The 26422-nt window shown below is 39.9% G+C and overlaps 1 protein-coding gene across 8 annotated transcripts in view; it reads left to right on the forward strand.

Moving 5' to 3' along the window:
* The window catches only part of PTPRM (protein tyrosine phosphatase receptor type M), a 568788-nt gene that overhangs the window by 410988 nt on the left and 131378 nt on the right, over positions 1-26422 (forward strand). For 2 of the 8 annotated variants that reach the window (XM_075270675.1, XM_075270678.1), the window contains exon 16: positions 13161-13268. The exons of the other annotated variants lie outside the window; for them this stretch is intronic. In XM_075270675.1, coding sequence (XP_075126776.1) covers positions 13161-13268 — 108 coding nt within the window. The remainder of the gene's footprint in view (positions 1-13160; positions 13269-26422) is intronic. 8 annotated transcript variants of the gene reach the window in all.

Below are 26422 nucleotides of genomic sequence, written 5' to 3' on the forward strand. Positions count from 1 at the left end.
ACGTAAATGTACATTTATCATTGATAAAGAAAACCTGTAATAATAATAAAATCATCCATTTATGTACAATAGTTGTCAGCAGAGGTGGAACTTGAAGCTCTAGGGCCCCAATGCAAAATCTGTAATGAAGCCCCTACCTGCTTTGTGCTTTATTTTCTGTGGCAGATATATTTGGGGCCACCTCAGAGTCCAGGGCCCAGTAGCAGCTGATACCTCTGCACCCCCTATAGTCGCAATAGTCTGTGATTACAGACAGGCCTGTTTGGCTCTTCACCAGATTTCCATTGCCCATACAACATAGATTGTGTTATAAGTAGGGTTGAGCGATCGGGATCGGAAAAGATCGTCTCTCAATCGATGATCGAGTAAATTTCACGATCGGGTTCCTATCCCACCTAAAAAAAAAAAAAGATCGGGAATGGAATTCCGATCCCGATCGCTCAACTTACCTGCACAGATCCGCTGCTGCTGCCGCTCCTCATTCTTCTCGCTCCTCTTCTCTCTATTTTTTTTTTTTCTTAATGTAGATTGTGAGCCCCACATAGAGCTCACAATGTACATTTTTTTCCCTATCAATATGTCTTTTTGGAATATGGGATGGAAATCCATGCAAACACGGGGAGAACATACAAACTCCTTGCAAATGGATTTTTGCCCTTGGTGGGATTTGAACACCAGGAACCAGCACTGCAAGGCTGCAGTGCTAACCACTGAGCCACTGTGTGGCCCTTCCTCTTCTCTCTTATTCACATGCCTTCAGAGTGCCGTGCATGTCCCCGCCTCCCCGTCCCCGCTTTTGTTAGAGATGCTGGGAGAAGAAGGGGCTTGTGGCTTAGGAGAGTGTGGGTAGGTACTTTGAGGGGAGACATGAGTGATGCACTCACATCTCCCATCCCTGTACCCGCCCACACTCTCCTAAGCCACAACAAGCCCCGCCTACTCCCCGGATCTCTAACACTAGCCTCGGAGGTGGGGCCACGCACGGCGCTCTGAAGGCATGTGAATGAGAGAAAAAAGGTGCGAGAAGAACAGGGAGTGGCAGCGGATCTGTGCAGGTAAGCAGACACCAGGGGGGACTAAGTAGCCGGGGGATTTTTTCAATCACTACACATCGTTGAGTCCAAAAATTGAAGCATTCAATTTTTGGACTCCATGCTGTGTAGTGAATAGGATTGTATTTAAAATCCGATCTTCAATCATTAAAAAAAAAAAAAAAAAAATTGACTTGCATTAGGATCGGAACTGGGATTGGGATCGGGTTCAGATGGAAAATGATCGGAAATTGAATTTTAAAAACGATCCTGAAATCTCCAGATCGGCTCAACCCTAGTTATAACTTGTTTTTTATAGCTTTATTTTTATTGTTAGTTTCATAGAGTGAAAAGTCTTTATATCATAAGGAGACTGAGTACATTTTTATAGTTACCCTAGCAATATATTGTTATAGTAACACTTTTATGACAAAGTAATACCAAACCAATATTATTCTAAGAAGTCCATGGAAAATGCCATGAAGGTTAATCTTTTATATCCTGGTCTATGCCTTTAATGTATAAGTCAGCAATACACAATGTGTAGACTATGTACAGTATACAAGCTCATTGGCTGATGTCTAATGGGAGGTCAGGTACTGCGGATACTGGTGTGCATTACTGAAGTCCTATGGCTATTAGCAGATGTCTCCCACCCCATCCATAGTGGCCATATTTGGACTGCAGTGTTGCACAGTGCCTTATGACAACTCTGAGATCATTACATGACCCCCGCCCCCCAGGGGGTTACGGCACACACTTTGGGAATCATTGCTTAATGTATGTTGGAGATGCCATAAGGAAGTGGGAACACTTATACCCGTATGGGTAAATTGTACTTTAATCTATCCATTCTGAGTATACTCGAGTATAAGCCAAATTTTTCAGCACAGTTTTTGTACTGAAAAAGCCCCCCTCGGCTTATACTCGAGTCAGGAAAAAAAAAATATTTTATTTTATTTTTTTTTACGGGGGGGGGGGGGGGGGGGGAAGGGGGGTGTCTATGACCAGCTGCAATATCAATGTGTAGAATCTCCCATAAAATAGTGGGGGGAAAAAAGAAGCTTTAAAAAAAAAAAAAAAAAAAAAAGTTCACTCCTTTCCCTAGAATACATACAAAAGTAGAAAATTACTGTGAGACACAAACACGTTAGGTATCCCTGTGTCTGACAGTGCCCGGTTTACTGAATATAGGGGATCTGCAGTGCGCCTCTTCTGTCGGAAAGGGGTTAATAGTAGCACATCAGATACCCTATATTCAGCCAGGCTGAATTCCAAGTGGGGGGAAAAAAACCCAGTTCTCAAGCTCAGGGAAGGGGCAGACAGACAACCAAAACACTTCCTCCCCTTCCCCAGCATCTACTGCACCCAAAAACTCCGACCATTTTAATTTTTGAAATTTTCCAGTAGCTGCTGCATTCCCCCCCCCCCCGGCTTATACTCGAGTCAATAAGTTTTCCCAGTTTTCTGTGGTAAAATTAGGGACCTCGGCTTATATTCGGGTCGGCTTATACTCAAGTACACTCACCGGCCACTTTATTAGGTACACCATGCTAGTAACGGGTTGGACCCCCTTTTGCCTTCAGAACTGCCTCAATTCTTCGTGGCATAGATTCAACAAGGTGCTGGAAGCATTCCTCAGAGATTTTGGTCCATATTGACATGATGGCATCACACAGTTGCCGCAGATTTGTCGGCTGCACATCCATGATGCGAATCTCCCATTCTACCACATCCCAAAGATGCTCTATTGGATTGAGATCTGGTGACTGTGGAGGCCATTGGAGTACAGTGAACTCATTGTCATGTTCAAGAAACCAGTCTGAGATGATTCCAGCTTTATGACATGGTGCATTATCCTGCTGAAAGTAGCCATCAGATGTTGGATACATTGTGGTCATAAAGGGATGGACATGGTCAGCAACAATACTCAGGTAGGCTTTGGCGTTGCAACGATGCTCAATTGGTACCAAGGGGCCCAAAGAGTGCCAAGAAAATATTCCCCACACCATGACACCACCACCACCAGCCTGAACCGTTGATACAAGGCAGGATGGATCCATGCTTTCATATTGTTGACGCCAAATTCTGACCCTACCATCTGAATGTCGCAGCAGAAATTGAGACTCATCAGACCAGGCAACGTTTTTCCAATCTTCAATTGTCCAATTTCGATGAGCTTGTGCAAATTGTAGCCTCAGTTTCCTGTTCTTAGCTGAAAGGAGTGGCACCCAGTGTGGTCTTCTGCTGCTGTAGCCCATCTGCCTCAAAGTTCGACGTACTGTGCGTTCAGAGATGCTCTTCTGGCTACCTTGGTTGTAACGGGTGGCTATTTGAGTCACTGTTGCCTTTCTATCAGCTCGAACCAGTCTGGCCATTCTCCTCTGACCTCTGGCATCAACAACGCATTTCCGCCCACAGAACTGCCGCTCACTGGATGTTTTTTCTTTTTCGGACCATTCTCTGTAAACCCTAGAGATGGTTGTGCGTGAAAATCCCAGTAGATCAGCAGTTTCTGAAATACTCAGACCAGCCCTTCTGGCACCAACAACCATGTCACGTTCAAAGGCACTCAAATCACCTTTCTTCCCCATACTGATGCTCGGTTTGAACTGCAGGAGATTGTCTTGACCATGTCTACATGCCTAAATGCACTGAGTTGCCGCCATGTGATTGGCTGATTAGAAATTAAGTGTTAACGAGCAGTTGGACAGGTGTACCTAATAAAGTGGCCGGTGAGTGTATATACGGTATGTAATATTCTAACCCCATCAATATACAATTCTTGTTAAGGTAGACAATGATTAGAGAAACAGGCACTTGTCTATGATAAAGTATATTACAAAGTTAGCACCTTCACCTGCAATATTGATTTATGAAATAAAAAAGTTTCTAATGTTTAGGTATGTAACATTTGGTATTGTGCAGGCACATGGGGAGACATTGCTTTCAGAAATTGAAGCCCTAATCGTTTCATAGTTTTTGTGAATGAACAATATCAAGGAGGAGAGGGAGATGGGAGCAGCTGCAGATTGGGAGCGGTACAGAAATAGATATTGCTGTTGCTTTCACTGTTTCAATCCAGTACTTGATGCACGGATGTAACTAAAAGGGTCATAGTGATCACAGGTGCGACTGGATCCAAAAGTCAAGGGGTCCCACAGCTCACGCTCAACAACTAGGACTGGATAAACTTAGATTTCCTTACTGATTGTCTATAGTGGCCAGTAGTCTTTGCATTATAAATTTACTGCCCTTACACTCTGGTGCCCTGGAACTAGAAGATTTATGTTGCACAATCTCCCACTGGCAACAATGGCAGTTGTCAGCAGCAAATAGTCAGGAGGGATTGTGTGAGAGAAGCTGTCACAAAGGGAGATGATGGGATGCTTGAGTACAAAGACATGTTGTGAACCAGTGTTCATAGATGTATGGGCCGCTGGGAACAGAAATGGGGAAGAAATGCATGTGTAACATATAGTCTGGAAGTTGCAAGTAAATGAACGGGTGGGTAAAGTTCAACATTCAACATTGTTGCATTTTAACAATATAATTTTGTAAATTGTGCCTGAAAAGATGCTGTCTGTTTTGTTGGCATTGGTACAACCTTTAATACCCTTCTATCTAACTTACCAATGAAAAGTTATATTTTGTTGTCCATGAATTGTACATTGACTGATTTACAACATTATCCTCTAAAATATGACATAGCAGCAGGAGCACTCCCGAACCGTTATTTGCTAAATCAGAGGCATTATAATAGCAATGTAGCTGATTAAGAATTGATTCATTTTCCTGAGTTCTGGAATGAAATTTCATTTATTCTTAATAAACTGTTAGATGAAAATACATCAATTGGTAAGCGGGCCGCATTAATCACTGTCACGGAAAATGCCTGGCCTGAAAATAACATTATTGTATATAATAACTCTACTGTATATCTTTATTACTACTTGGAGATCAAGCTATTGAAAAAAAAGTTTTGAATGAGGAACCATATAGGTCACCAGATTGTGACTGTAAGATGGTGCCTCAAATTCTTCACCAAAAAGCACCTGGAATCTGCCCCCATTGTTTTCAACAACTGCTTTCTGACAGCAGAAAGTGCAATGTAAGGCTGCCTTCACACGGAGTTATGCCGGGCTTGTAAAAATCCTCATTCACAGCCATACACGTGAGCGCTGCGGAAGGCTCCCGAACACTTCCCATTCACTTAAATGGGAGCGCTCGTAAAGCCGGCGTTACAAGCACCCCCATTAAAGTGAATGGGAAGTGTTCGGGAGCCTTCCGCAGCGCTCACGTGTACGGCTGTGAATGAGGATTTTTACAAGCCCGGCGTTACTCGTGTAAAGGCAGCCTTAGGCCTCAAACTAGAGTCACCCCATGTTTTGGCTGCTGTGGAAATGCAGTTGTATAAAAACTCTGAATTTCACAGTACCAGCAAAGTGAATTGGATTTTGGTTAATCTCATCTATACTTTGCAGAAAAAAAGAGCTTCTTATAGAGCTGTGTTTCGAAAACATGTATATATTTAAAAATGGAAGGAAAACACAGCATAAATTCAATGAAAAAAAAAAAACACTACAGAAAATAGACAAGGCGTTCTCACTGCGTCTTTTCGGCAACGTTTTTTTTTTTATTTATTTTTTTAGCTTTTTCATTATATGGGGCTTTAGCCTTAGACCATCTCCTGCCTGTGCTCAGATTTTACCTAATATCAAACATCCCCTTTAACAATGAATTCCCTGCAACAATTATAAACATATTTTCCTAGAAGAGAGTCCCTATAAAAGACAAATACAACTCCATACAGTATATAACTACACAATACAATGATACAATATGCTTGAACTCATCATACCACTTTACTGTTATACGCACGCAGCACACTGCTCCTTTATTCTTAGGATCCATTAAATATGAATATTTTTCCGCACTATGCCTGCTGAATGAAAGTTTTAATTAAATCTACAAGTAGTTATTTAAAAGAACAAGAATCGAATTAATTGTAAAAAGAGTCTCACATTTGTTTCAGTGACAAGCCGCTTTTTTGCCCTGGTTGGAAGTGAGGAAATCTTTGTATCTCTTTGTGAGTTAGTAACCACAATATCCTTTTTCAGTAGCGTGTTTCCTTTTAGACAATATTCTTGCTTAGGCTAGGTTCACACCACCATTATTTAATGTCCATTGCTCTTATCCATCACAGGGTGAGGACAATGAACATTAGTTGACAGATGCAGACGGAGCCCTCTGTCATGAATTCTGACTCCTGCATGCAGAACTTTGTCTTCCTTTACAAAACAAACATGGCGGAATTCTGCTTCCGTCACGTTATTTACATTAGAGTCAGTGGAAACAGACACAGACAGAGGTGGCTCCATCTGTGTCCTGTCCGTAACTTTGTCCGTAATGACAGTAATGGACATTTATAACAGTAGAGTAATTCACTGAGAAATGTAATATGTACATTGACTGACAATCAATCGCATGTAACAACCCTTATATAAAGAGCGCAAACTAGTTTATAAGCAGACACATTATAGCCCATCTTGAAGTGGCAGAATAATCTGTATGTTAAATAACTGCTGTATCTATCCTGTATCAATCCTGGGTTACAGTATACTCCATTCACGTTGTATTATTCTTATTGGAAACAGTAAATGGTTAATCCACGGACAAATAGATTAGCAGGTACTTCTATTGTGTAAGGGCTCATTCACACCACAGGGTTCTCTAGCCAGTGTATCAATGGCCAGCACACTTTACAATAGACTTTAATGGATCTATACATACAATCATTGTTTTAATGTTTCATGTGAAAGATCCGAGAAATAAATAGAACATTTCATTTCTCGGGCCAAGTTCACGGATCACTCAGTAGACTTGTATCTATGAGGTATGTTTCAAATCGGATTACTCTAGGGTTTTGTCATGGCTGACTGTAGTGATTGAAGACTGGCATTTTTAAGTTCCTGCATTGGTGTAGGTTGTTCCTGATTTATAAGGAAACCCAGCCCCCATAATAAATTAGGTGCACCAGGTCATGCGCCTGCATCAAAATCTGCGCCAGCTTGTAGCTAACAAACACTTATGCTAGTTCAGATCATCAAAAAGTGACACCGCAGAGATAAAGGGCAATCTCCAGGTGTCAGAGGCTGCTGCAGTAGCCGGAGATGATGTGCAGGCAGGATCTGGAGAACTGCAGCGTCACTGCTTTTACTTGAATAAGATCTGCCTACTACAGCATCACTACCTTTTGCATACCTCCCAACTTTGAGGACAGAAATAGGGACAAAATATGTGACATGCCATGTATGCTGTGGCAAATTTAGCTACAACCCACTTCTAAATTGACTCCACCCATTCCCATCCTTTTCTTTTTGTGCTCCCCACACAGTATAATGCTCCTACAGTTACCTTAATATTATGTGCTCCCACATTACAATGTTCTCCTCAGATTGACCCCACAGTATAAACTCTATCTCCTGGTGCACCCACAGTTTAAAGTCCCCCTCCAGCTTCCCCAGTTTAATGTCCACCTCCATCTGCCCCTAGTTTAATACCTCCTTCATCTGCGCATACAGTTTAATGACCGGCCTATATCTACCCTCATAATTTAATGTCCTTCTTCATATGCCCCCCAGCTAATTGTCCACCTCCATCTGCCCTGACAGTTTATTGTTCCTCTTCATCTGCCAAAGTTTAACATAAAAAACACTGATACTCACCTCTCCTCGCTTCCCTGCTGTACAATCTGCAGTCTCTTGTCCTGGTGGCGTAATTTACATCGTGCTTACAGCTCCTGAAGCCGGAGCACACAGGGGCAGAGTAGTTAGACAGGGGCTGCTCGCTCCTACTTCACCACTGTATTCAACTCATCTGCGTCCTTTCCGGAAATGCAAATGAGTTGAATCCAGGACACACCTCACACCGACTGGGACCGCAGGACAAGACCTGGAATCCTGGGCTGTCCCGCCGAATCTGGGACGGTTGGGAGGTATGCCTTTTGTCATGTGACCTTCCACCATTTTACCTCTTTTTATCTACATATTTTATGACTAATGTTTAAATAAAGATAGGCATTTGTGTTATGGATTTTGTGTCATTTTTGGTGTTTTACCATACCTGCAAAGTGAATGAGATTTTGTTTAATTACATCCACACATTTGGAGGATAAAAAGCTGCAGAATTGCTCCTTTTTTCAAAGTGTTTTCCCTATTTATTTAATAGGGTAAGAAAAACACAGCAAAACCTGTATGTTTAAGGAGCTGTCAGGAGAAATATCTACTGGTCAAACACATGTTCGGCTCAGTTATTTCCTGTGTATGACTAAGTTCAAAATGAAGACAACTCTATTATTGTTTTATAAATCCAGATTTACTTGTAGGAAAAAGTCAGGCATCAGAGGTCACACACATCGTTCTATAGCTTAGAAAAATCAATAAAGTTATTGCTGTTTGGCCTATTCCGTGACCATTTATTTTGGGACCCCATTGATAAAGCTTTGCCAAAGGGAACGCATTTTGAAAGTGAATATTATAAATGCAAACAAAAAAAAAAAAAAAGTTTCATTGCAGACAGAGAGTAAAGCCAAAAGCAAAAAAGTAGCCAATGAAGTTTCTGAACGGTGAAAATCTTTTAGTATATTTTGTTTGCATCGTCTGGAATACACATTTTTGCGGTTCTCCCGTGTGGATGTGTTTTCACAATGCCATGCTAAGTAGCGGCGCCGCACGCTTAGCACTAGGCTTCCCACTGTCTGATTTGACATTTCTCCAGCTTGATTGTTACTTGTTAGATGCAATGAGACCACATAGAAATAAATTGCCATTTCCCTGATTGCTTAGCGTGTTGTGGAAAGATGTACATAGCAACCTGATATGAAAATTGCTTACGAAATGAAGATCACACTGGAATAAATATATAATTGAAAACAATTGCAAAGTATGAGTCTTTGATAAGTATGACAATTTTATATCCCAATCAGGGTGAAACGATTGCGGATTTTACTTCATTTTATCTATGGAGTCCGGTAGAAATATTTTTTGTGTACTGGGAATAGCTCTTGTCATTTTAGATTGGAGTTTATTTATCCCGCTGCAATAATTCTTTGTCACATTCTTCTGGTAGCGATGACACCCTTGAGTTCTTCTTGTATCGTATGTATAAAGCTCTGTGCCAGGTCTGTATTCTGTGCTAATGAGCCTGAATTGACTCTAAGAAAATGGGATAGTAAATAGCGTGAGTGTAACTATAGCCATTATCATCGCTGAAACTGCTTTGTGGTCCAACAACACTTGGGTTTTGCAAGAAAAGTAAGGTTGTTTATTGTCTCATACATAGAGGTACATCATTATAAGAAAGAAAACATGTAAGAAATGTCTATGTGCAGACAGCTACGTCAGATAGTCCTTGGTACTAATAGAGCAGATGCTATGGTAGTATTTAATATTATACTTGGGATAGGCAGAAATATTCTTATCGCCTCCATAGACAATATGACCAAAGTATTTAGACACTTAGACCCATAATTTTCTTATTGTGGACAAGTTATTTTCTCATGGATTTAGTGTTCCTGCCTGATTATCTATCCACAATAAGGAAATCATAAGATAATCCTTTAATAGTCCCTCCATGGGGAAATTCAGTGTGATACAGCAGCATGAATAATACAGTAATATATTACAAGAAAGAACACATACAAGCGCATAGCAGATAGAAAAGATACTAGGGGTCATAATAACTAGGAAGAAAAGAAGACTTCAGGATCATTTAGTTCTCTGTGCGGAGTGATCTTCGCTTAGCCTGATGTTGATTATACAGCCTGACTGTGTGCTGTTTGTGTGCATGTGTTTTCCTGTGAAGCATTTTATTGTGTATTTACTTGCTTTCCTCTGATTTTAACATAGTAGAGTAGTAGTTTGGGTTAGATGAAGAAACAGGTCCATCAAGTCCAACCTTTAACCCTACAGTATTGGATCCAGAGGAAAGCAAAGAAAAAAAAAATCAGTATAAAACCCTGGATCAACTTGTCTTTACCAGAAATCTAAAACCTAGTAAATCTGTATGACTTTAACCCCAACCTGATGTTGCCATTTTTTTGGTTTTAGTTTTTACTCTGCACCTTCCAAACTTCATGACTTTTTTCAATTTTTTTCTGTAGAACCGTATGATGGATTAATTTTGCGAGAAAAGTTGTACTTTGCACTTTGTAGGTTTACCATTTCATAATCCATGCAATGTACTGGGAAGCTGGGAAAAAAATCTGAATATGGTGGAATTAGAGAAAAACTGCATCTGCACCATTTTCTTATGGGATTTGTTTTTACAATGCAGGTCATAAAGATTATGACAATACAAATTTATTGTAGTTTTTGTTATATATTAATAAACTTTGAAAAGGTTATGTTTCCCAGTGACACACCCCTAGAGAAAAGAGAAGATTACCACCCTATTGAGGAACTAGAGCTACTTCACATACAAGCTATCAGGTGTCATCTAAAAAAGACTCCAACATGATCAAGGGCACAGTGACAATAAAGATGGATGAACCACTTCAGCATGAGCTAGGTTGAACCTGAATATTTCCAATTGTTCAAGTTTTTAAAAATTTTGGTTTTGTCCCGGATGAACTAAAATGGCCGCCACAACATGCACTTTTATAATTTATTATACTTTGGAGTCTCTTCAGACCCCAGAGTATAAAAGGTGGAGGCCCAGAGAGGGGGTACAAAATAAAAAAAAAAAATTACACTCGGGCAACAGTGCTGGAGTCCTGGGCTCGAGTCCCGCCAGGAACATCATCTGCAAGGAGTTTGTATGTTCTCCACATGTTTGCATGGATTTCTTCCCATTTTACAAAGACATATTGATAGGGAAAAAAATGTGCATTGTGATCCCTATATGGGTCTCACAATCTACATTAAAAAAAAAAAAAAAAACATTTACACTCCACCTTTTTTGAGCCTCTTTGTGGTCTGAAGCTGTTGCATATCTCCAGTCTCCTTGGAGATATCATACGCCCAAGGTCACTGTTGAGACATGTACTGTAATTGGGCCTCAGCAGTGACCCTGGACACATGACCTCACTGAGGGACAGCTCTGGACGCCCAAAAGAAGTGAGGGAGGGTGATCTTAGGAAAGATAAACTGCTGCTAGAGGTGTCTGGCAACAACATTCTCCTCCTCCCATTGAAAACGCATGCATACTTGACTGGGTTGGGCACATATTTAGATGGAGACAGACTGAATGGCACCTGAACTAGCTATGGAAAGTGTGTAGTTTGGCTAACCATTATTGAAAGTGGACACATACAGCAGCTTTACTATCTTCTTCAGTCTGAATGAGAGAGCCATTCTGGGTGTAGAGTAGTTTGTTTCCCCATATTAAGTAAATTTTAACAAAAACATGTCCAAAAAAGAGCAACTTGGTAAAAACATAAAGAAAATAACCCTTTTAGAGGAACATTGCATTAATACCTGTGTGAAATGTCACCGCAAAAGCATAAAAATCAGTCCATTTTACTGTAGGGAATTAGCATAGGAAATGTAAAGTTAGGTAAGTTAATTTCCAAGTTTGACATTATTTGTAGCAAGTGACCTTGTTATCATATTGTATTTCTGAAGGGTATTGGCACGCTTTCCAATATTACAAAAAATACTGCTGACATTTTCTCAAATCAATTTGCTAAAGCTTTCTCCTAAAATGGTTTTTATGCAGTGTCAGTCTGTTCTAAACATTGGATTATTTTCCAGTATAAAACTTAGAATAAATTATGGAAACTACAGGACAACCTCTTTCATTTATGCAAATGCAGAAAAGGTGAATTCTGTGTTGGTAATGGAAGCGGATTGTTTTACTTTTACCTTACCTAGATTTGATAACCTTAAAGGGGTTTTCCATGAACAAAATTAGATTTAGATTTGGAGACAATTGAAAGTCAAATATTTTGTCAAATATAAATAAAATTTTGCAAAGCTTTAAAGATTTTCTGTAACCATCTCAGTTGTCAGAGTCGTTTTGATTGGTTGTCAATGGATATGACCATGAATACAGGAACGATCTATGGGCTGGCAGTTATAACCCAGCCATGATTTCCTTATTGTGGTCAGTTTATCAGACAGGGGACACTGCATGCACAAGAAATGGCCACTGGCCACAATAAGGAAATCATGGCCTGAATTCATGTTGTTATCCATTGGAAACCGATCAAGACTAAAGACTGTCACCAACTAAGATGACTAAAGAAATGTTTAAAACTCAGAATATTTTTTTAAAAATTGTAAAAAAAAATTATCTTTTAATTGGCTATAAATTCAGATATGGATATTTCATTGTATAATATGTTCTACTATTCTTTCATTTACATTTTCTTTCAATACTTTGGCATTTTGTAAGATCTTTGCTTGTTGTCAGTCTTCACTTTCATTAACTTCAAGTAGAAATCAATCAATCCTTTCATACATTTTCTTTATATATAAGAATAAGGTTTCTCTCAATTCTAGTGAACATCGTGGTCCCATACAGAAGGTGATGAGACATTTATTATCTTAACTGCAGGAATACCACACACTTTTTAAGTAACTTACAATTTTATGTTGTATTTTAATTCTTTAAGGATTCTGAAGAGACCCCAGTATTGGCCATTTTAGTTAAGCCGAGACGAATCTTCATTTGTATAGTTTCGTAAAAAAATTAACAGTTTGGAGTAATCAGGTTAAACACGGCTCAGTACAAGTCGTTTGCCCATCTATAATAAAGAGGTCATGTGACCACTCAATGGAGATTTAACACCTGTACCAATTTTGTTTAAATAAGCACATGGGTATTCTAAATCTCAGGATACCTGCAGAAGAAACACACACCTGTTCCCGGTGCTCTGGTGTCTCCCAGTGTGGTCCGGTCCTGCTGCTTTGCCGTGTTCGTCCTCGCTAGCTTTGACGTCCCGTCTCCCTTTCCTTAGGCCGCTGATTGGCCTCAGCGGTCACATGACCACTGAGGCCAATCGGTGGCCTACGGAAAGGACACGGGAAGTCACAAGTAGCCTCCCAGCACGGTCCGGTCCTGCTGCTCCACTGTGTTCTTTTGGAAGTCCTCACCTGCTGTGATATCCCATGTTCCTTTCCTTAGGCAGCTGATTGGCCTCAGCGGTCGCGTGCGGTGGGGACTTCCGATGGAAGAAAACACGGGAGCAGCAGGACCAGACTGCCTTGGGAGACACCGGAGAAATGGGGATGGGTGAGTATGGCTTTTTTTTTTTCACCTTCCCCGACTTAAAAAAAAAATATCCTGGACAACACCTTTAGCCTTTCTTAGATTGTGAGTTGTTGCAAAATGCTTTTAATCACATTAAATAATAATATTGCATATATTTCCCAAAATATCCTGAAGGCCATTAGAGGAGGCCCTGGAGCCTCAATGTACATTTTGGAGGAAGTGCAGAATTATGTGAGGGGAGTGTAGTCACATAATGGGTGTGGGCTGTTGAGAAAGGTGTGTGGCTATGCCTATACTTTACCAAATTCCAAGGGACAAACAAAAAATATTGACAAGTATGAATAATATAATATATCCATGGATTTGGTCTGTTGATAAGCAGATAAAGCAAAAGTTAACAAGGCTCATAACATATTGACACAGAGCACAAAGAGTTAACTTGACTCTGTCAGTTATCATGCTGCAGAAAGTCTTGTTTGCACTACATTTATATATCTATATACACTATATACATGTCGTATATCAGATTTCAGTGTGTGCAGTGAATTCTGCTATGGATCCAAAATAGCACAAAAAGTTCCCCTGTTAAAATTTAACTTTTATTAGTAGCCAATAAAACGTAAATCCCCTTAGTAAAAATTATTAATTGGTCATGCAAGGTAGCATGGAGATAACATATACATAGAGGAGCTACATAGGGGGTGCACGATAGGTGGGACTCATCCCTCAATAGATTTCTTATAGTCACCACTATCCCTAAAACAGATGCACTACCCTTGAATTACTGTGTAACAGCTCCACTAATGCTTCCTGCCCTTGCACACCGTGTATTCAAATAAATGCAATGTCAAATGCATAGATAAATGGCCAGTGAGTTAGGTGTTCTAGCCTCAGCTAATAATGCCCTGTCTTGTCAATCCAAAGTGGACAGGGCTGCCAGACAAACATACCCTCACTAAGTAAAGCCCTCTGAGCTAATAATTACACCTCTACGCGTTTCACTAGAGTGTTCATCAGGAGGTAGATATACAGAGCAGTAGATGTGCGGTAAAAACCGAATTCTGCTATGGAGCTCCTTGTTTGTGATTGACCAAACAGTCTGACATGGACTTGTATATAAATTCACAGACTGCAGGAAGTTTGGCTATGGTTTTGTATGATATTTTGGCCTGTACAATGTATGATAGTCACTATATCACGATAATCATTCTCAAGTCTCATCTTGATGTAATTTAAGAGGTAACCGCAATAACTTTTATTCTATTAAGTGACATCCATGACATTTTTAGAATAGACATTGTTTAATACTCTGGAACTTTCTCTCAGCTCTGCGGGGATAAGTTTGTCTCTGTATGAGACTCTTGCACGTTTCATCGCATTTTCAATTTCTCTATTATATTAGCAAAACTTTGTGAAGCTCAGAATAAGTTTCCTTGCCGTATGGCCCACTTTATGATTGACAGCACTACATGATGGCATTCTCATTTAAAGTACTGCAATTGTTTACTTCCTTTCACGGTATGGCTTAGTTTACTGGCTTATATAGTTTGGAACTGACGGCAGTCACAGTTGGAGATTGTTATATTAGGGTATAACAGTAAAATCTCCTTGCATATGTATATTAGATGCTAGAGTCAGTAATGTGAATGAGAATAGCATTCCTTGTAAGCCACATAACTAGTGATATTCTGGCATTATTGGTACGTAACACGCTGTTATATTATGTAATAAGCATGTGTCTCAGTTGATGACATGATATAGTACCTGTGGGGGGCACATACTTTAATATATGGTAGTGATCAGGCAAACAATTAGAATCACATATAGAATATATAACTCTCACATTATGTAACAAACTATGTAACAATAGAGCTTTATGAAACTAAGAATAAGTAGCCATGTAAATGGGTCACATGAAATAAAAGTTTTATGGCTCTCATTTTCTAGGATTACCATTTTTTGGACCTCTACAAATTCCTTTCCAATATGACAACCCATAAGCAATCAAAATAGGGCAATCCTCTACAGTCCTTTAGGCCAGTGTTCTTCTAAAGAGGTTGCCTGATTAGAAACAGTCTCTTTCCATTTGGAGCCCTAGTGATGATCTCAGCTCATCTGGCTCCCATAACCCACAGCAAGGCTAGTTGTTTGTTGGGCATGCAAGAATTCAGATGGTGGTGATATTACATTACATGAATAAATACAAACAAGGGTTATCGTCAGAAGACAATCCCATTAACGAGGATTTTTCACCACCTCCAACAAGTCCACCTCAATTAATAGTCGATTCTCCAGAGATTCTGGCACAGTTGGAATATCTTCTCTATCCCCCACCTTTCCAGAGCAATCAATGCTGTTAACTCCTTTTCCTGATACTCTATTTAGACTCTATGTGGTCGGTAGGGCAGTGTCAGGCAGGAGCAGGCAAAGGGTGTGATTCTGAGCTCTGACACTGGTTTTCTCTGAATGGATATCAGCATTAGGACCCTCTGTCTAACACTGCCCTTCTGACATTACAGAGCTTAAATAGCACATCAGGCATCAAAACTACCCCTGCTTGTTGTTCAGGAACGGTGGGGACTATAGAGACATTTCCAAGTGCACTAGAGTGAATAGTATGGCGCCTATTAACAGATGCTAAGAACTTGGTGGAAGAGGTGAAAGGTCCTTTTTTAGGGTAGTGTTACCTTTACCCTAAGGGCACTCTGCACATAGGATATACACACAACTACAACCAGAAAAGATGGGCAAATAAATATATCATTTCCAGCCCCAACAATGATAAAGAACATACAAGACACGTGTAAGGACAGATAATGCCCAGGCAGTAAAACAATCCAAATCCCAATCCCAATTTCTCCAAGCGGGTCTCTAATAAATATCCAGTATGAATCATCATTCATTTTGGAGATTTTTGTATGAATAATGAATAATCCTGGATATTTATTAGTGACTCGGTTTGAGCAATTAGTACTTTATAGTTATAGTGATTTTGATTGTTTTACTGCATGAGTATTGCATGTTCTTCTGCTGTCCTCCAATTATATAGTTTTAACATCATCCTGGTACGTGTGTCATGTATGTTTTTTCATTTATTTAGTGAATAAAATAGATTATTTTGGCAATATTTGGCTTATATTAGCTGTGATATTGCGGTCCATGGTTTAGCAGGTTATATATCTGCCCCTGTTATATTGGCTGGATAAAGCAGTGTCCCTCATTAGGCGACTGTATCTATCAGACTGATAAACGGCGGTATCAGGACTTGTGTGTAATAGGGCTCGTAGCGCTATGCCTCCTATAGTTCCAGAGACAATAAACCTTTCACTAATTATACATGGCCAGGTTGAGAAAGACCATATCCTTACATCTCCCTAATTAAATTACATCCAATAGCTATCTGCATTTTTCACACTTGACTTCAATGGCAAAGTTAGGTCTAATTTACAATTCTAATAGCCTTGAAGTATTACCTGATGCAGGCTATGGAGAAAGAACTTTGCATGGTCACCTGAAGCTATACGAAAGCCTTTAAACTGTACAAGTCTCGGATGAACTGGGGCATAGACATATAAGATGAATCATCCCGGTGGCTGGGAGTGGAGTGAAAGTTACTTTCCTCCATTGCGGTGATTGCAGACTCCTTTGTTTTAGTATTAATGGCTTTTACGTGATGTTGTGTTGTAGGCTGTTTATTCTTCCCATTGTAACATCTCTGCTCTGTTCAGTTTCACTCCTTCTAGTCGAATGACTATGATTACAGCCCACCTCTGACTGTTCTATACAGTTTCATCAATAGCAATCTACCTCGATCTGACATCTTTGATTGGTAGGCCTTCTCAACATTTTTGGATGCATTTATCCATCGCTTTGTACGCTTTGAATGGCATGCTGAGGTGAATTGCATCTTGACATTTAAAGTGAAATAGGCTTGTTTTCTTTCCCAAATCCCTGAAGCTGTTTAGCAGAATGCTGCAATGGAAAAAAAAATTTGTGCTGAGATATATATAAAAGAATCATTTTAAAGGCACAATGGGTTGAGAATACAAAAGCTTATACATAAGAAGACTGAACTCCAATGTCAGTAACAGCTTTTACGAAGAAAAGAAAAACATTTAAAAATGAAAGCCAATTGTCCAAGCTTAATAGCCAGCTCGGGAAATTGCTCCCTGCCCGGAATGTGCGCAGAGGGCATTTTGCAGGTTTGCTGTATAAAAGCCCGACGATATTGGTTGTTATTGGCAGTCATTTATGGACAATAATTACTAGTGTGAATAAACATACATTTTTGCATTAAAATATTTCTTTGTAACCTTTGTCAGCCTTAGGGCAGTCACTGATAGCAAAGCCCCCCCCCTGTACAAGTAGTGAGAGAGCCCCCTCCCTTCTGCCATACAAAGCCCTCATGTACAAAATTATAGAATGTGAATTGAAAAACTGTTCCTGCTGTATACATGTCACTCACACTGTCAGTTTTACATTGAAAATATCCTACTCTGAAATGGACTCATGCTGCCCATACAGTTTGCATTTACCTAAAGAACATTCACGTATTTGACATATGCCACACGCCCACTTAAAGCGCTAGTACAATTTTAATAAGTAATTGTATAATCATAAGCAAAAGTTTTTCATTGTGTTATCAAACAATTATTTAATTCTACCATGTAGTCATTCAATAGGAACCTACATGGTATGTTTCCGGTCATTAATTAATTAAATTTAATTTAATGGGGTTAATTTCCCCAATGTGGGACTATTAAAGGATTATCTTATCTTATATATGTGGGGTTTGTTACAGTTACACTACATACCATACAACTATATGGTCATCTGTTGACCAAGACATACAGTGCAAAAATTATGAGGCAGCACTCCAATTTTACTCTGCGTAAAGTGTTTATTAACAATTCATTGTAAGGTGCAATGTTAACATTTCGGGAACTTGCCCCTTCATCAGGCATTGGTCCAGAGGCAAATAAATTCACAATAGTGATGTCATACGGTAACCAGGGACAGTTGCATACAACAAATTGCTACTAAATACTTTATGAAGAGAAAAATTGGAGTGCCATCACAATTTTTTTTTTCTTTTTTTGTAGATTGTGAGCCCCATATAGGGCTCACAATGTACATTTTTTTCCCTACTCTTTTCGGAGTATGGGAGGAAATCCATACAAACACAGGGAGAACATATTAACTCCTTGCAGATGTTGTTCTTGGCAGGGTTTGAACCCAGGACTCCAGTGCTTCAAGGCTGTAGTGCTAACCACTGAGCCACCATGTCACTGTCGCATAATTTTTGTATGGTTTCTTCTCTGGAGTTGGTCAGTTCCCCAGTGAACACGCACCCATACTATTTTTTTTAGTTCAAAGGCGTCAAATGCCACCCTCTACCCCTTCTCTTAAGCCATATGGTGCAGTGACACATCCCCAGTCCAAAGGTTTATTAAGGAATTCTCCAAGATTTGAATTAAAGTTGGCTAATAGTTGGTGTTTTTTACTGCGTCAATGTCATGTCATACAACAATGTGGTTGCGGAAGCCAAAAAATGGCCTCAGTGGTGGCTACTGGGGCCAGTGATTGACTATAGTGTTCACGTGGCTATACAGCACCTCATTGCAAGGTTACCAAAGAACCGGTGGGGTCACAGGTAAGTATTGAGATTTTTTATTTTATCATATATACTACTGTAACATACAGTTTTCCTATACAACCCTTTCAGCATGGCTGGGATGATTCCCTGTCGTTGTATGTCCGGACCCAGAATATAAACCTGCCATTTAGTTTACTTTGTATGTTTACGCTCACTCGTTTCCATGGTCTATAAATGTTACTATTTTCGTGATCCAGAGACTGAACATGTTTCTTCTTTTTGTAACCTGTCACCACTAGATATGTCATAAAATAGGTCCCAGGGGTCTGAACCCCATTGGCTACTCTTTCTAATTGACAGAGAATAGAAGTGTATTATGTCCGATTTATGGACAACCCCTTTAATTCCTTTATATAAATTTAGCTTTTGTGTGAGTTTTTTGCACTTTAAACTTACATTCTGTCTCTGAACATACTACTTCTGATAATGAGCTCTTCCAGGAGTCTCATAAATTGCAGTCATTGATGTAGAATTGCTCACTGATGATAATCACAGGTTTTATTTTAAAAACATCCGTTCAGCTCGCCATGTATTCTTTTCTTTTATCCCAAAATTTATATTCATTGCAGCATTCCAATATCGGGGAAGGAAATACATCCTATTCCTCCTGGGTCACACAGAAAGTGACAAACCTATAGACTTTCCGAATCTGTTGTGACCTACAGGATAGGTCATCAGCATCTGATTGATGGGGATTTACACTCGGGACCCCTGCCAGTCCAAAGATGGGTCTTCAATAGAGATGAGCGAACACTGTTCGGATCAGCCGATCCGAACAGCATGCACCCATAGAAATGAATGGAAGCACCTGTGACGCTGACTTTGCCGGCGGCCGGCCGGCGTCACAGGTGCTTCCATTCATTTCTATGGGTGCATGCTGTTTGGATCGGCTGATCTGAACAGTGTTCGCTCATCTCTAGTCTTCAATATTGTTTGTCAGAAGAAGCATATTAGAATAGTGAAAAAGTGAGTTTGTCAGCATAAACATCAGTTACCTGTGTTAGTAACTTGCAGTTTTCTCTCAAATTTGATGTTCCCAAATTATCTGAGGGATATGAGGAAAAGCCCAAGGAGGGGCTCATTTGGCTATTCGTAAGTGTTCTTAGCGTTGGAACCTCAGATCACAATAAAGTACTACGTGTTTAGTTTATAACTGATGTTTGTGCTGACAGACTCCCTGGGAACTTCCATATTTAGTCTTCTATTTTTGTCTATTTTTTCTATTGGTGTTTCCTATCTGTGGTAGTGACATTAAAGTAGTAGCTACACTTGTCAGACAACAAAATCCTAGAAAGGTCAATAAGAATAAAGGTCCATAAGAATAAAGGTCCGCACAGTAGCTCAGTGGTTAGCACTGCAGCCTTGCAGCACTGGAGTCCTAGGTTCAAATCCTGCCAAGAGCAACATCTGCAAGGAGTTTGTATGTTCTCCCTTTGTTTGCATGGGTTTCCTCCGGGTACTCCGGTTTCCTCCCACACACCAAAGACATACTGACAGGGAATGTAGAATGTGAGCCCTATATGGGACAGTGACAATATCTGTAAAGCGCTGTGAAATATGATGGCGCTATATAAGTAAGCATAATAAATAAATAAAGGGCCACGTTTCACCTTGAAGATTTGAAGGTATTGAGAAGTAAAAGTTGTAGGCAAAGTATTCTTCATTCATTGTGCTCCATTGTTAGAAGTGCTTCATAGGAATCCTTGGTTGTCAGCACACAATACCTGACAATGAGAAGGAACAGAATTCCTGAGAACATTATCCTCTTAATACAATTAAGGTTTTCTAATCATAATAAACTCCTCTTGTTCAATTCACAATTTAGATGAGTAATTTGGAGTCATTGTAACCCTTTGTAAATCAAATAACCAAGCCACACATTCCAACCAAGCTCTTTTGTTTCAGTGAATGAACCGTCTAATCAGTTCATCTACCTATATCTGCCTCTCTGTGTCATGTTTGTTTTATTATGTTCCTTACTTTCTACTATGCAGTATACTGTGTCAGTATAGAGAGGATACTTGAAAGGATTCTCTCTCCGCAGACAATCGCTTTAATCCTCTGCGTGGAATTGTAGTATTACTTTCCATGATTCTTAGCAGCTCTCCTGACTTTGAGTCCCCCCTTATTCCCTATTAGTGCAGGTGGACAGGACACGTCCTGATGGGGCAACAATGTTAAGTGATAGAACGTACTTCAGTAGTTTGTTAGTTAGTCCTGAAATGAAAATGATATTTGACCACTCAAAATTATTTAATATAATGTTTATATGTTCTATTAATTTTGTGTTCTGTTTGTCATCTGTGTTTCACACGACATATTAATTAAAGTAGACATAGCCATGTGCATGGAGACTGTGTAGGAGCATTAGGGACCCCATGTGCTGCCACATGGTGCTCATACAAGTCTATGGAAACCATATCGTATTGTTATACAACCCATGTGTAGGTCTAGGTCCGATTTTTTTATTTTTTCAGAATGGAACGGTCACTGGGGGTTTATGGCTCTTATTAAGTTTTGGAAGTAAATCCACAGCTGAATATTAGTGCTGTATCATGCTGGTGGTTTACACTGTGCACACGTTGCTGCATGGTTGGCACTGTAACAGCATGAGACTACTACTGTTGACACATATGAGTTAGATTGGAATGTTTAATATCACTTTGGCAGCCAGAAATATGTTTGTAATCATGTGCAGAATAAATCTGTGCCTGTCATTTCTCCATATGTTTGTCTATTGTTGGGTATTTGGATAAATTTATTGTAGCCTTTTAATTTAACTGTAGCATATGTGTTTTTTATATGGGGTGCAGACAGATACATTGAAATCAATTGGGGGAATTTATGAACAATTCTAGGCCAGTTTTCTGGTATAGATGGGTAATGTGGTGCACATTTGACATTCAGCACCTTGCTTGCCACTTTCAGCAAATGTGGGCGGAGTGGAGCAGAAGTGGACTGGGTCAGGGCCGCCTTGGCCCATCATATTTATTTGTAACTCACACCAGTACCTGACTGGTGTAGATCTCCATTCCAGCACACTGGCATCCACCTGATTTAATAAGAGGCTTGAGCTTCTTGATAAGGCAGGCCTGCATCGCAACGTTTGGGCCCTTTATTAAAAGTGGCATAAGAAACGCCAATCTGAATAAATATGCCGCAATGTATTCTACTAATAGTTGTCACATGGTCATTTTTGACATTCATGTGGATGATCCTTATGCTAGGTTTACACTAGCACTGACAGACCTCTAAAGCAGCGGTTACACATCAAGCCCATTGACTTCCATTGATTCCACTCAACACACAAAACTTCTACTGTGTGAGCAGGACTATATAGTCCTTTGTCATTAATAGTGTCTTCATGTGTTTATGGACTGTCAGGTAAATTTATTAAAACTGCCGTATCATATACCAGAAAATCGGGGCTTGTGGAGCACGTTTGGGATTGGCGTGCATAGAGGGATGGATGAATTTGCCCCACTATATTTAGACAGAAGACTTTAACAGTCGGTAAGGCAAGTGGGTGTATTATCCCTAGCAGCCATAGAACTAATAGGTGCTTGTTTTTTATTGTATTTTGTTATCCACAATCCCTCATTAACTCATTCTTGCCTATGTATTTTTGAAACTTTTCAGCAAGGCTGTATTGATAATGAGGGCACCATTATGGTTGTGAGAGTCCAACTCTTTCAGTGGAAAATATTTCTTACTTTACATGATTTACCTGCATCCCCCACCACCCCCACCTGTTTCATACAGATAGATACTGTGCCTATTTTCTGTTACAATTGGGTTCCGGATGTCATGGGAATGCGGACATTGCTGCAGTGAGGCTACGGTTTTTGTGGGCAGGTTATGATTGTACATTTGGTTTACATTGCTGTATAAGATGTAATAGTGTATTGTTTTGTTTTATATACTTATTAATAAAATAACTACATTGGAAGTTGCACTTAGGCCCTGTGTTTTGCTACATAAGGAGGCCCAGCCTTATAAATGGGGTCCAGGAGTTTTCCGATTTGTTTCTACTTGAGAGTATACACCTATTAGACAGAGTATGATGAAATCGATGGACAATAAAGGATCTCCAGCCACTTTAACACTTACTAATTAGTACACAGTCTGGACTATGACAAAACACTTGTGGCAAGTATTTGGCAACCAAAGGATTTTATGGGATATGCAAGTGTGTAGGTGATGGATGAATCATTAGACTGTTTAATTCTGATTTAATAGCACGGTATTGTCAGCTGTTACAGATTTAATTTCCCAACAATTCAGAGTATGGCAGAATTTATGTCAGTGACAAATTTACAGCTACCTCAGTGGCCCTAAAGCATAGCCCTCTCTCCCCCATGCGAAAGCTCATTAATTTATGAGACATCGCCTTTCTTGGTTGTCTCAATACATTCCTAGCAATCCCTCTGCAAGAAACATATTTTATCCCTAAAGCTAGTATGATTATCTAATTGACAAGCAAATTAAATAAGCTGGAACAATTTAACTAGGCGATGCTTCATCTGATAGAGGAAGAAAAAAGTTACCGTGTAAACAAGAGTCACTGAGATTCCCCTGAAATTACACGTTTCATCATAAATGATTCAAGCCCTTGTAGTGATAACAGACAATATTATTCAGCATACTATAATGGTAATGATAGGCCTTATGCATTATGTAGGGCGTTTTTCTTTAAACAAACAATTTCGAGAAATAATCTTAGACTTGATTCTATATTTCTAAGCATCCTATACTCGAATGACATCACAGTACCCCAAGGCTATGATCATAAACTGTGCCTGGTTATTAAAAGCTAAGGAAGAAGACAATAGGAGTAGACTCTTGAGACAAAATACACAGGGTATGTTTTTATGGGGAAAAATGATATAGAATGCAATGGATAGAGAATGTTGTGGTGTGATGGTTTGTGACTTATTTTAACAGGTAGTTTCTGTCTTTCTTTAAGATGGTTGATGGGAAATAAGTATTCATATAACTCTTTCACATGAAAAGAGAACTATCTTCCAGTTCCACTTATTGGCAGTAGTACTCTGTAAGTCAATGATCAACTCTTTTGCAAGCTCTGGCACATGACTATGGATAGTAGTCAAGCCATAGACTCATCTGCAGACAGTACATTTGGGGTCCACTCTGCACTATCATTGTCCCTAGTGAGATCGCTCCTTTTGAAAAACCTAATTCCCCTGCAGTATTATCACTAAGTCTCCATATAAATTGGCTTACTTAAAGAGGACCTTTTACCACATCCAACATGGTTGCTATTTGTATTATTTAATAGTTGCTGCGCTACTGATTCCAGCACAGTTGGAATTTTTTCTCTAGCCCTCATAGATCCCAAGCAATCCATGTTGTTTTGGTGCCTGATATTCCATTTAGGCTCTGTACTGTCAGGAGGGTGGTATCAGGCAGGAGCAGACAGGGGGTGTGAGTCTGAGCTCTGACACTGTCCATCTCTGATTGGAGCTCTGAATCACACCCCCTGCCTGACACCGCCCTTCTGACATTACAGAGTTTTAATAGTATATCAGGCACCAAAACCAGCTGCACTGGTTGTTCTAGAATAGTGGGGGCTAGAAGAAAATTCCCACTGTGCTACTGTTGGAGTTAGGCCTACAAATAGATACTAAGAACTTGAATTGGAGGTGAAGAAAGGTTCTCCTTAAGTAGAACCAATACCTTTCCGAAACTGTATTAAAGGGTTTCCACTCAAACCACCAAAATCCTGCTGTTTATGTAGGGGTGTAACTAGGAAAACCTCAAACCTTCTTCTTTCCCCCTCAATTTAGAAAATTAGAGATAATTTATTGGTAATTTTCGAACTCCAGGGCAGTGGGTTGTGGGAGGGGGCAACGACAAAGGACCAGTAGATTGGGAACTGAGTGATAATACCGGGGCATAATGTTACAGGCAATGTAGTAGCCATGTGGTAAGTCCACCACTGTTTATACAGAATAGAGGGAAACACCCTAAAAACAGGAGGAGCAGGGGATCTGTGGATAGATGATGGGATTATCTACTATCTCTAATCCTGTTTCATGGCTTGTTAAAGAGTTACACACTGGATTGTTTTCTTATACTAATGCATTATATGAACATTTTTTTATATATATATAGAACCAGCATATTCCATAGCACTGCACAGAAATTGTTAAGATACTCACCAGTCCCTGTGCCTTGATTGAGCTCACAAGCCAATTCCCCTATTTTGATGCACACATACGCTACACACTAGAGCCAATGTGATAGAAAGCCAGTTAACCTACTAGTACGATTTTTGGAGTATGGGAGGAAACTAGAGTACCCAGAGAAACCCACAACATAGGGAGAATATATATCTGCATGCAGGGGTTGCCTTTAGTCGTTTCAAAACCAGGATTCTAGGACTGCAAAGAAACAATGCTAACAATGATGTAACAATGAAAAACCACATAAACGTGTAAGGGCTCGTTCACATCTGCGCCCGGTCTCTGTTCATTCAGGTTTCCGTTTCCTGCACAAAACTGAGCAGGAGACGGAAAACTGCAGGACTCTTTCATACCCATTCATTTTAATGGGTTTGAAAGATGTCTGGCCGTGAGCGCCGGTGAGCGTTTTATGCTCTCCGCCGCAAAACCATTTTTTTTTAATCGGACACAGAGTCGGACATGCAGTACGCTGTGTCCGATTTCGCGGCGGAGAGAATAAAACGCTCACCGGCGCTCACGGCCGGACCCCGTCTGACAGCTTTCCGTCTTCTGCATGCAGAAGACGGAAAGCTGAGAATGAACTCCGGGCGCTAGTGTGAACCTAGCGTAAGAGATGTTACTGCTCTAGCATAGGATACTACATTTAAGCAGGTAGTATTTCCTCTTGTATCTATAGTATGATAACCAGTAGGAACTTTAACCAGACATGCCTACAGAATTTAGACTGAAGATCCTCAGAGTGAACATCAGTAAACTTTCGTGATAAGTAAATCACCATTACAGGTCATTTTGAAGCTACACCAAATGGCCCTAAATTTGGCAATCCTGAAAATATAAGCTGTTATGGCCAGTTTCATGCAGGATTTTAGCACATGACACCAACCTGTAGACCTCCCTCCTCCAGGTTCTTCTAAATCAAACTGATCCAAATGCACTTGTGTAACCCTCCATGTTATTTCTTGGCTGTAATATGGCATTTTGATGTAATGGAGCAAGGAGCGCTTTAGGCGACACTTCCATCAGTTAGGCACTCTTACTCTAGAGGGTCAACGTTGTTAGTTAGTAAATGAGCAGCGGGGGAGCCATCATCTGGTAAAACAGCTGATCACTCGGGTTTGCAGCAGTGGTTATTGTGCAGACTTGACAATTCCTAAAGGTACATCTCAAAGACAACCATGCAGATTATTTTTACTTATTGAACTGTAGGTTGTCTTACAAGCGCTTTACACAATGCTGATACTTGTATTCACTTCATTTCTTCCTCCAGTGGAGACTATGATCTAGAGATAGGGGTTAGTGAAGAGACCTAATAC

Source organism: Leptodactylus fuscus, chromosome 4 (genome assembly GCF_031893055.1).
Source record: "Leptodactylus fuscus isolate aLepFus1 chromosome 4, aLepFus1.hap2, whole genome shotgun sequence".
In the NCBI taxonomy this organism is placed as follows: domain Eukaryota; kingdom Metazoa; phylum Chordata; class Amphibia; order Anura; family Leptodactylidae; genus Leptodactylus; species Leptodactylus fuscus.